Source organism: Mustelus asterias, chromosome 14 (assembly GCF_964213995.1).
Source record: "Mustelus asterias chromosome 14, sMusAst1.hap1.1, whole genome shotgun sequence".
NCBI lineage: Eukaryota > Metazoa > Chordata > Chondrichthyes > Carcharhiniformes > Triakidae > Mustelus > Mustelus asterias.
In genome coordinates, this window is record NC_135814.1 from 53,189,941 (window position 1) to 53,202,634 (window position 12,694).

The following is a 12,694-nucleotide window of genomic DNA, read 5'->3' on the forward strand; positions in this document are numbered from 1 at the left end:
ATTTATATGAAGATTAAAATCACCCACGATTTTTGCAGTTCCTTTCTTACAAATTTGATTAACTTAGCATTTTTCCTCCATTTCTGTTAATGCTAAAAATACTCAACAGGGTCAGGCAGCATCTCAGCAGAGAAAAACAAAGCTGCTATTTCAATTCTGTGATCTTTTATCAGAACTACAACTCTATCTGCAACTCCAGTTCTAATGAATAATCACACCCCTGAAATGTCTACTCTTGTTTTTCTCTTCGCAGACACTACTTGGCCTGCTGAATATTTTTTTTTGCATTTTCTGTTTTTATTTCAGATTTCCAGCATCTGCAGCATTTTGCATTGGCAATAGCAATGAAACTAGGGTAGAACATGAAACAACATTAATGAAGAGCAATAATTCCAAATCTTTGTTCTGTGTTCAACAACTTCCTCAAGCCATTTTCTGTAGTAGTGTTATTAACATGTAAGAAAATTATGGAAGACACCAGTGAGAGAGAGGAAAGGAATTTGATGTTTAATAGTAAAAATTAATTCAGAATTTTCTTTCATCAGTGAATGTTGATAAGTTTCCTCACCTTCACCAGGGGATGCATTATTTCACATTTTTATTTGTATTTCCATTTGTGACCTCGATCTACCACAGATTTGCAGAAAAATATTTTGAATTTAAAAAGGTAGACAATTGCTAACATACCAATACACCTCCATAGGTTTATGTTATTAAGAGAAGTGGATAAACTATTGGAAAAGAAAACTGTTAAAGGTTTAAGAAAGTTCAGGACATTAGAATTAAGTGAATGACTCTTTCACAAAGTCATCAAATATGTGATAGGCTTAACTACTGTTTCTATACTGTGAATTCTGAAGATATTTTCTATCTTTTCTTCAGGATTCAGGAATCATTAATGTGCTTGGGAGAATGGAAAATAACCAGTGTTAAAGCCAGCAAATGTCATTTAAAAATCAGCAAAACCAAAATCTCACTTATCAAGAAAAGAAAGCAGGCTATATTAATACTGATTGAGGGTAGGTGGCAGAATGAGATGACAATATTTCTTTAGAGCATTGGAGGGATAGGTTTCTCTGTCTCACCTGCTCAGTGCATAGAGAGGAAAGCGTGCTAACCCTGCCTGATTTGCCTTCCCAAATGGAATATTTCTGGCACGGTACAGACAAAAATCTACCCATCCAATGTGGAAAATGCTACGGGGTCTCTGGATAAGTGAAATCATGAATAGGATTTTATAGAATTAGAAATGATAAATTTAGGACGTGGCAGACCATCCAGTCCATCGTGTCCATGTCAGTTTCGGGGTGTTTGGTGCAATGCTTATTTTCAGGCTATATTTCATCTTAGAAAGCAGGCCAAATCTGGTGAGAAAAGAAGTTTATTATGTCACGAAAGAACGGATGCATACCATTTAGTCCCTTGAGCTTGTTCAGCCACCATTCAATAAGGTTATGGCTGATAGAGTCATAGAGGTTTACAGCATGGAAACAGGCCCTTTGGCCCAACTTGTCTATGCTGTCCAGTTTTTAACCACTAGGCTATTCCCAATTGCCTGCATTTGGCCCATATCCCTCTATACCCATCTTACCCATGTAACTGTCTAAATGCTTTTTAAAAGACAAAATTGTACCCGCCTCTACTACTACCTCTGGCAGCTCATTCCAGACATTCATCACTCTGTGTGAAAAAATTGCCCCTCTGGACCCTTTTGTATCTCTCCCCTCTTACCTTAAACCTATGCCTTCTAGTTTTAGATTCCCCGACCTTTGGGAAACGATGTTGACTATCTACATTATCCATGTCCCTCATTATTTTATAGACTTCTATAAGATCACCCCGAAGCCTCCTATTCTCCAGGGGAAAAAGTCCCAGTCTAACCAGCCTCTCCTTATAACTCAAACCACCAAGTCCTGGTAGCATCCTAGTAAATCTTTTCTGCACTCTTTCTAGTTTAATAATATCCTTTCTATTATAGGGTGATCAGAATTGTATACAGTATTTCAGGCCTTACTAACGTCTTGTACAACTTCAACAAGAAATAAGACGTCCCAACTCCTGTTATCAATGTTCTGACAAATAAAACCAAGAATGCTGAATGCCTTCCTCACCACTGTCCACCTGTGAAGCCACTTTCAAGGAGCTATGAACCTGTACACCTAGATCTTTGTTCTATAACTCTTCCCAATGCCCTATCATTAACTGAGTAGGTCATGCCACAATTCGATCTACCAAAATGCATCACCTCACATTTATCTAAATTAAATTCCATCTGCCATTCATTGGCCCTCTGGCCCAATTGATCAAGGTCCCATTACAATCCGAGATAATCTTCTTCACTGTCCTCTATGCCACCAATCTTGGTGTCATCTGCAAACTTACTAACCATGCCCCATAAATTCTCATCCAAATCATTAATATAAATAACAGTGGACCCAGCACCGATCCCTGAGGCACACCGCTGGTCACAGGCCTCCAGTTTGAAAAACAACGCTCCACAACCACCCTCTGTCTTCTGTCATCAAGCCAATTTTGTATCCAATTGGTTACCTTACCCTGGATCCCGTGAGATTTAATCTTGTGCAACAACCTACCATGTGGTACTGCACTGCCCTCATCTACCTTGGTTACCCCTTCAAAACTTCGTGAGACATGATTTTCCACTCTCAAAGCCATGCTGACTGTCCCTAATCAGTCCTTGCCCCTCTAAATACCTCAAGATCCTGTCTCCCAGAATACCTTCTAACAACTCACCCACTACAGACATTAGGCACACCATTCTGTAGGTCCCAGGCTTTTCCTTGCAACTCTTCTTAAACAAAGGCACAACGTTTGCTACCCTCCAATTTTCAGGCACCCCACCTAAGGCTGCCGATGATTTAAATATCTCTGCGAGAGGACCCGTCATTTCCTCCCTAGCCTCCCACAATGTCCTGGGATACGTTTCATCAGGTCCTGGGTATTTATCTACCTTGATGGGCTTTAAAACTTCCAGCATCTCCTTTTCTGTAATATGTATACTCCTCAAGACATCACTATTTATTTCCCCAAGTTCCCTATCATCCATGCCTTTCTTAACAGTAAATACCAATGAGAAATATTCATTTAGGATCTCACCCATCTCTTGTGGATCCGCACATAGATGACCTTGTTGATCCTTAAGAGGCCCTACTCTCTTCCTAGTTACTCTTTTGCCCTTTATGTTTTTGTAGAAGCTCTTTGGATTCTCCGTTGCCCTATTTGCCAAAGCAATCTCATGTCCCCTTTTTGCCCTCCTGATTTCTCTCTCAACTCAACTCCGACAACCTCTATACTCTTCAAGGAGTCCACTTGATCTCAGCTGCCCAAGTCATATGCCTCCTTTTTGTCCAGATTCTCCATTTCTACCAGCTTTGCCTTTTGCTCTAAAATGAATGTGCTTACCTTGAACCCTGGTGAAAGCCTCCCACTTATCAGACATCCCTTTGCTTGCCAACAGACTCCCCCAATCAACTTTTGAAAGTTCCTGTCTAATACCATCAAAATTGGCCATACCCCAATTTAGAATTTTAACTTTTGGGACAGACCTATCATTCTCCATAGCTATCTTAAAACTAACGGAATTATGGTCATTGGTCCCAAAGTGATCCCTCACTAACACTTCTGTCACCTGCCCTTCCTTATTTCCCTAGTGGAGGTCAGGTTTTGCCCCCTCTCTAGTCGGGCCATCCACATACTGAATGAGAAATTTCTCCTGAACACACTCAACAAATTTCTCTCCATCCACGCTCCTACCTAATACTATGGCTGTCCCGGTCAATGTTGGGAAAGTTCAAGTCCCCTACTTTTACCACCCTATTTTTCTTGGAGCTATCTGTAATCTCCTTACATATTTGCTCCTCAATTCCCTGCTGACTATTTGGGGGTCTGTAGTACACTCCTATCAGTGATCTCTCCCTTCTTATTTCTCAGTTCTACTCATATAGACTCAGTGCGAACCCTTAGATATATCCCCTCTCGGTTCTGCCGTGATGTTCTCCCAATTCAAAAATGCAACTCCTCCTCCTCTCTTACCTCCTGTTCTATCTTTCCTATAGCATCTGTACCCTGGAATATTGAGCTGCCAGTCCTGCCCCTCCCTTAGCCATGTTTCAGTAATAGCTATAATATCCCAGTCCCATGTAGCCATCCATGCCCTGGGTTCATCTGCCTTGCCGGTCAGGCCTCTTGCATTGAAATAAATGCTGTTTAATCCAGACTTCCCTTGCTCTCTGCCCTGCTTTCTCAAACCGTCTGTCCTGTCATGTTTTGTACACTTTCCATGTTTTATTTCTTTTAGCCTTGCTGGACCCATTCACCGAGTTCTCCATAGTCTCTGTACTGTTGCCCTTTTTGATTTTAGTCTTTGGTTTCTCTGCCTTCTACTTTTCCCCTGACTGCCTTTCGTGTCTGTCCCACTTTACTTCCCTCTGACTTCCTGCATCAGTTCCCATCCCCTTGCCACATTAGTTTAAACCCTCCCCAACAGCACTAGCAAACACTACCTCTCGGACATTAGTTGCAGTCATGCCTAGGTGCAGACTGTCCAATTTGTACTAGCCCCATATCCCCCAGAACCAGTTCCAATGTCCCAGGAATTTGCACCCCTCCCTCCTGTACCATATTTCAAGCCGCGTATTCATCTTAGCTATCCTGACATTCCTACTCTGACTATCCCGTGGCACTGGTACCAATCCTGAGATTACTACCTTTTAGGCCCTACTTTTTAGTTTAACTCCTAACTCCCTAAATTCAGCTTGTGTGGCCTCATCCCATTTTTAAAAATCTATATTGCTGGTGCCTATATGTACCACGACAGCTGACTGTTCACCCTCCCCCTCCAGAATGTCCTGCAGCCACTCCAAGACCTCCTTGACCCCTACATCAGGGAGGCAACATACCATCCTGGAGTCTCGTTTGCATCCGCAGAAACGCCTGTCTTTTCCCCTTACAATTAATCCCCCAACACTATAGCTCTGGCACTTTTTTTTTCCTGTCCTCCTGTGCAGCGGAGCCATCCATGGTGCCATGAACCTGGCTGCTGCCACCTTCCCCTGGTGAGCCATCTCGGCCAACAGTATTCAAAATGGTACATCTGTTTTGGAGGGAGATGACTGCAGGGGATTTCTGCACTGCCTTCCCACTCTTCCTTTGTCTGGTGGTCACCCATTCCCTATCTCCCTCAGTAAGTTTTATCTGCGGTGTGACCAACTCACTGAATGTGCTATTCACGACTTCCTCAGCATCATGAATGCTCCAAAGTGAATCCATCCGCAGCTCCAGAGTCATCAAGCGGTCTAACAGGAGCTGCAGTTGGACACACATCTTGCACGTGAAGGAGCCAGGGACACCAGAAGAATCCCTGAATTCCCACATCGCACAAGAGGAGCATGACACAAGTCTGGGATTTCCTGCCATGACTTAACCATTAAGTTATCTGACAACAACAACAATGCCAAGACAAAAAAAAGGAAAAACTACTTACCAGTCACCAGCCAATCACTGTGACAACACAGTTCGACTTCTTTCTACCTCTCACTTGCCCTCAAGTCTCCCTTGCAGGTTCGCCTCTCCACTCCTCCTGGAGATGAGCACCTCTTTCTCCTCAGCACCGAATTCCCACTCAGCTTCAAATTCCTGATATCCTCACTCTGGCTGAAACTCACTCCGGCTGCAGTCTCTCTCCCATTGGCTTGCGCAAGCTCACTGGTGACCCAACTCCATATACTCACCTTTGTCCCATTTCCTAATATATTTGATTATGACAATTTATCAGTCTTGGATTTAAAATTGAGCTATCATCAACTGACATTTGCAAACTCCTATCAACTTTGCAGGTAGAAGTGTTTCCCACGGTCTGGCTCTTATTTTTAGGTGATGTACTTTAGTCCTAGACCCAGCAATCGGTGGAAATAGTTTCTTTATCTAACTTTGATCAACTCGCCCTGTAATTTTCTAAATTTCGGGAAATTTAACCCCAGTTTCTATAATTGCTTGTAATTTGACCATTTGAAGTCCAGGTGATATTTAGTGAATCTATGGTGTACTTCCTCCAGGGTGGTATATCCTTTCTAAGATGTGGCGCCCAACACTGAATCCAGTGCAATCGGTATGATCTAACCAGGGCTTTGTGGTAGCTATAGCACAACTTCTATTCCCTTGAATTTTAGCCCTCTGGATGTAAAGGTCAACATTCCATTAACCCTCTTGATTATTATGGAGGTATCCAAATTATTGATGCTGTTTAACATTGTTGCTCTGCCAGTTCATATTGCTGTGATCATAGCCAAAAAGATAAGTTAACACCTAACTCTACTGAATAAAATATTTACATTACTGTAGTATTTTTTTTCAGCCTGTAAGTGTTAAAGCTGTTTCTGTTGTGACAGGTTTAACATGGCTACATTATCCAAGTTTGCTGTATGTTTGACTGATCAGCATATGTACCACAGTCCAATAATGGGAGAAATCACAGATATTGTTAGCAGGAAAATGGAATTCATACAGGATGCAAGGTAACATGAATAGACGAGAAGCACCATTGTTATTTAATGGTCGCAGTGCTTTGTGTCACTATTTGTGCATTGTTTTCAGGTTTGCTTACCTAACAGCAGGAACTGCACTCTTGTGTGTGAAGTGTATTGAAATGATTCTGAGAAGCATAAAATGCTATACAAATAGAAATTTTCTTTTGAGATGCAAAGTAAAGCTGCTATGGAATTTTGTGGATTAAAGTATTCGTTGATGAATTTTAAAAAAGCATTTTTTCTAAGTATGTTTCCTGAACTTGATTAAAGGATTGATGTATGTTAGTTATAGACAGGTTGGTGCTCTTGTGTGCTACCAAGTTGTAAATGATGGAATTAGTTATTTTTTGTTCCAAGTATATATTTTTCAGATGTTTTAAATACGATCTTATAAAATGATATGACTCGACAGCAAAATGGTTTGATTTCAATAGAATTGATTTTTTGAAGTGGCACACAGTACTAGTCATAATAATATTTATCTGTGCAATCTCCGATTGGTACTTACTCAATCTGACAACATCTGTTGAATTAAATACTGTAGTATCGGAAAAATAGGTATAACCTTTTTTGCAATGTTGAACATAAATGTGTAAAGCAATTAATGATTCTGAAAGCATTATTTATCACTGATAATCATGTTTGTCTGTTGAATAGGATACTTTCATCATTAATGTTGAGTGTTTCTGGCATGATCTCCCCACGCCTTCGAAATTGTCTGATAGAAAAGGCAGAATGTCTGCTGGATACCGGGGATTCTTCTGAATTTAATACCTCACGCCGAATTGCACAATTTTTACGCAATATCAAATTCAGCTATCGTCCTCTGTTGGAAAAATGCAACAAGACTTTTCTTCAAAACATAAAATGTCTGGATGCTGATAACATAAGTATAATTCTTGGAGTATACCAGTCTCTACATTTTAACAATTGTGACTTTCGGTTAGCTGCAAAATGGAGACTTACTGAACTTCTGAATACTCACACTGACCCTGCCAGTTTTGCCAAGCTGTTTGCAGCATTAGGACCTTTATCTGGGCTGGTGGTTAGGGAAAGGTACGTTACTAACTTTGGTGGCTTTGACATCTGAAGTAACTTCTGACCTCCTCTTTCCTTGTTGTAAAATAAATATGTGAAGTTGTGCTTTTTTTTTGGATTTCTTTTGTTGCATGATTTAAAAGAAATTCCTTAAAAAATCCAATAAACGCAATTGTTTTGAGATATTAATTTCATGATTTTCGTCCGTTTATGAAATAATGAATTAAATCCCAGTAAAAACGATTGGAGGTCATTAAAATATGTGGGGGTAGGGCCAGGGTGGGATTGTGGTCGGTGCAGACTCGATGGGCCGAATGGCCTCCTTCTGCACTGTAGGGTTTCTATGATTTCTATGATTTCAGCATTTAATATGATTAAATCCAACTTTATATTAATGATTTGGATTGGATGGGAATTTAGGAGGCATGGTTAGTAAGTTTGCAGATGACACCAAGACTGGTGGCATAGTGGACAGTGAAGAAGGTTATCTAAGATTGCAACAGGATCTTGATCAATTGGGCCAGTGGGCCGATGAATGGCAGATAGAGTTTAATTTGGATAAATGCGAGGTGCTGCATTTTGGTAGATCGAACCAGGGCAAGATTTACTCAGCTAATGGTGGGGTGTTGGGGAGATTTGTGGAACAAAGAAATCTAGGGATACAGGTTCATAGCTTCTTGAAAGTGGACGGTGGACAGAGTGGTGAAGAAGGCATTCGGTGTGCTTGCTTTCATTGGTCAGAGCATTGAATACAGGAATTGGGATGTCTTGTTGAAGTTGTGCAAGACATGAGTAAGGCCACACTTGAAATACTGTGGACAGTTCTGGTCACCTTATTATAGAAAGGATATTATTAAACTAGAAAGAGTGCAGAAAAGATTTACTAGGATGCTACCGGGACTTGATGGTCTGAGTAATAAGGAGGCTGGATAGACTGGAACTTTTTTCCCTGGAGCATATGAGGCTTGGAGGTGATCTTATAAAGGTCTATGAAATAATGAGGGGCATGGATAAGGTAGATGGATAGTCAACATCATTTCCCAAAGGTAGGGGAGTCTAAAACTCGAAGGCATAGGTTTAAAGTGAGAGGGGAGAGATACAAAAGTGTCCAGAGGGGCAATTCTTTCTCTCACAGGGTGATGAATGTCTGGAATGAGCTGCCAGAGGCAGTAGTAGAGGCGGGTACAATTTTGTCTTTTAAAAAGCATTTAGACAGTTACATGGGTAAGATGGATATAGAGGGATATGGGCCAAACGTGGGAAATTGGGACTAGCTTAATGGTAAAAACTGAGCGGCATGGACAAGTTGGGCCAAAGGGCCTGTTTCCATGCTGTAAACCTCTATGACTCTAAATGTTTTAAAACTATTTAATTTAAACTAATTGCAAATACTGTGAGCTGAATTTCAATCAGAAGTATGTGTTGTATATTTTTGTGTGTTATCTGACCGAAAGAACTACAGGTCCATTTATTTTAATATCACATTGGTGCAGTGGTTAGCACTGCTGCCTCACAGTGCCAGAGACCTTGGTTCGATTCCGGCCTTGGGTGTCACTCTGTGTGGAGTTTGCACGTTCTCCCTGTGTCTGCCTGGGTTTCCTTTGGCTGATTTGGTTTCCTCCTACAGCCCAAAAATGTGCAGGTTTGGTGTATTAGCCATGCTAATCTGCCCTCAAATGTTCAAAGATGTGTAGGTTAGGTTGACATATCTTGGTAAATACACAGAGTTATGGGGATGTGGTTGTGGACCTGGGTAAAATGCTCTTTCAGAGAGTAGGCGCAGACTCAATGGGCCGAATGGCGCCCTCCTGCATTTTAGGGATTCCGTGGGATCAATACTGAATAAAGTAATTGAATCTATTCTGCAGGCCTAGACAACAGTGATAATTTCTAAGCAATCAACATGGATTTAGAAATGAATGATTCTGAATGATGAGGCACTTCAATTTCTTTGAGCTTATTGCAGATAATATTACTCAATGTAGTTTATTTGGATTTTCAGAAAGCCCTTTGAAAGCCCTGAAAACTACAATCTAGCTTTGAACATGGAAGTAAATAAGAAACTAATTTAAAAAGAAACTGAGATATATCAAAACTGATAAATCTAAACTCATTACAATATAATTAACTTGCAGCAAAACTTTTTTTCCTCCTCACATGCTTACTCCATTGTATAGGCTTGAAGCTGCTACCTTATTAATGGTCGAAGAATTTAACCCATCACAGACATTAGCAGTAATAGAGACCATGGAAGAGATGGACTGCAGGAATCTGCAACTAATTCAAAAGTAAGTGTATATTCTGCTCGCAAGAAAATGTACTCTAGTGGTTGTAAGAAATACTCCGTGCAATAACATCGTCATTTTTTATATTAGCCTTTGACCAGAAAATCCTTGTTTTTATCTCTCTCCTCACTCAGAGTTGCATCAACTTTGCTCAAGCAATTGGATCTATACAAGCCAGTGGATATTGCAAGGATAACACAGGCATTGTTATCGCTTCGCTGTCAAAATCCAGAGTTATGTGCAGAACTGAGACGACTGTTAGTAAGGTAAAATTTTTAGTGGGAAAACTGATCATAAATACATGTCATAGAAATAGTGTTATCATGTTGCACTTTAATGTACTGAGAATAATCAGACACGTGTTTTAGTAATTTTGAATTCTACTGTGCAGTTTTTTTCCCCAAACACATACAAAACCGATTTTCTGTAAATTTTCCAATGAGTAGTATAGAATCAGGGAGGCGATGACCTAGTGCTGGACTATTAATCCAGAAACTCAGTTAATGTTCTGGGGCCCTGGGTTTGAAACCTGCCATGGCAGATGGTAGAATTTGAATTCAATAAAAAAAAATCTGGACATAAGAATCTACTGATGACCATGAAATCATTGTCGATTGTTGGAAAAATCCATCATCTGGTTCACTGATGTCCTTTAGGAAAGGAAATCTGCCGTCCTTACCCAGTCTGGCCTATATGTGACTCCAGAGCCACAACAATGTGGTTGACTCTCAACTACTCTTGGGCAACTAGGGATGGGCAATAAATGCTGGCCAGCCAGCGACACCCATGTCCCATGAATGAATAAAAAGAATAGAATTTAAGTTTATTGAAATACTGAGCACTGAGTTTTCTGAATAAACTTAATGCCACTAGAAGTTTCAGCTGTTCAATCTGTTAACCTTTGTTCTTAAGCATTAATCAACAATGTTATTGAATTATTTATGCTATATTTTACTGAAAACAATATGCTGCTTTGGGAACTGAGATTTTATACGCTTTGCAGCAAGTACTCAAGTATATTTTCAGAAGCTCAGTGCAAATCATGTAGCAGTCGGGAAAAACAAAATTTGGTACCTTCAAAAAATTGCCTAACAAATAAAGTAAGTTGTTTGATCTTGATAAGTTTAGTTCAAAGTTCTTTTTTATGCTAACCCATGTTTGCAGCACTCATAGACTTGTAAATAAAGCAAGTTTTGGACTGGCAAAACTTGCATTCATATACCACCTAAAACAGCTTGAGGCACTGAACTCCAAAAGGAGATTGAAGTTGGTGAAGAAATGGTTTGTAGAGAGCGTTATGGAGAGAATTCCAGAGCTTGGGCCTAGGCAGCTAACGGCAAAACATCAATGGTAGAGCAAGGAAATTTGTGGATATTCAAGGAGCTAGAATTGAGGATTATAGATATCACTGAAAGATTGTAAAGCTGGCAGAGATTATTGACAGGTGAGATACATATGAAAGCCGAAGCTCAGCTTGGGGGGTGAATTGGATGCCAAGGCTACTAAAGGTCTGGTTTGGCTTGGATCAATAGCCAGGGAGGAGAATGGAGTTGTTGGCTAAGGAACCCAATTTAAACCTGCAACATTTTGGAAGCGGTGTCCAGCATGTGAACTGATTGTTTCCACCTCTACCTATTATAGCACCCTTGCACTGGTTCTGCTGCCCCCTTGTGTGTTTTCTTGGGATATACTTTGATCTGATTGTGACATCGACTAGATACCCAAGAATGGAGTTCTAGGAACATATGCATCTCTCAGTCCTCCAGCTGCATCGGAAAAGCAAAAGAGCTACAAGTGATCCCGGGCCTATATTATGAATACCTCTTGTGCTAATAAGTGAACACTTGCATTCAATAGAGGATGGTTATATGTAAAGTGGTCTCCAGCAATTCAGGTGGCATTGCTACAAATTTGCTATAGAATAGTTTGCAGAAAAGCAAGATATCTGTATTTCAAAAAGGACGTTTGTCGGACAGGGTAAAGTTGGCAGATTTCCTTCCCTAAAGGTCATTAGCAAACCCATCATTGGGTTTTTACGACAATCGACAATGGTTTCATGGTCATTATTTGACTTCTAATTCCCGATTTTTATTGAATTCAAATTTCACTATTTGCTGTGGTGGAATTCGAATCCGGATCCCCAGAGCATTACCCCGAGTCTCTGGACTCCTAGTCCAGTGACATACAACTATATCGACACCTCTCCCTGCCCCAGTACTGAATAAAGTAATTGAACCTATTCTGAGGCCTATACAATAGCATTAACTTAATAAGCAATCAACGTGGATTTAGAAGTTGATGATTCTGACTAACAAGCCACTGTGGGGGTAGGGCCTGGGTGGGATTGTGGTCAGTGCAGACTCGATGGGCTGAATGGCCTCCTTCTGCACTGTTGGGATTCTATGATTCAGCTTCTTTGAACATAATACAGATAGGTCGTATTGCTCATAATGTAGTTAATTTAGACTTTCAAAGAGCCATTTGACATCAAAACCACAATCTAGCATTGACCATGGAACTAGATAAGAAACTAATTTAAAAGGAAACTGAGACATTACAACTGATGGAATGTTAACTGGATATTGTGCTTTTAACTTTGACTGTTAATTTAAATAAATGACTAGAAATAATTAAGTTGGTCAAATTTAGTAAAGATTAATAGAAACAGAGGATACAGCTAAATACAACCACTAGACCTAGAAGGATATGCTGATCAGGTTGTAAGTAAGACTTGCATTTACAGAGTGATCTCATTATCTTAACACTCCAAAGCACTTTACAGCCAATGAGGTACTTCTGAAGTGTAATCGCTGTTGTAGCGTTGGA

At 40.3% G+C, this 12,694-nt stretch overlaps 1 protein-coding gene across 5 annotated transcripts in view; it reads left to right on the top strand.

The window, feature by feature from the left end:
• fastkd1 (FAST kinase domains 1) overlaps positions 1-12,694 on the top strand; it is a 42,476-nt gene that overhangs the window by 15,557 nt on the left and 14,225 nt on the right. For all 5 annotated transcript variants that reach the window (XR_013499539.1, XM_078228385.1, XM_078228386.1 and 2 more), the window contains exons 4-7: positions 6,408-6,533; positions 7,203-7,601; positions 9,761-9,871; positions 10,003-10,134. Coding sequence is in view for 4 of the 5 variants with exons in the window: in XM_078228385.1 (XP_078084511.1) it covers positions 6,408-6,533; positions 7,203-7,601; positions 9,761-9,871; positions 10,003-10,134 (768 nt within the window). In the remaining variant the exon portion in view is untranslated. The remainder of the gene's footprint in view (positions 1-6,407; positions 6,534-7,202; positions 7,602-9,760; positions 9,872-10,002; positions 10,135-12,694) is intronic.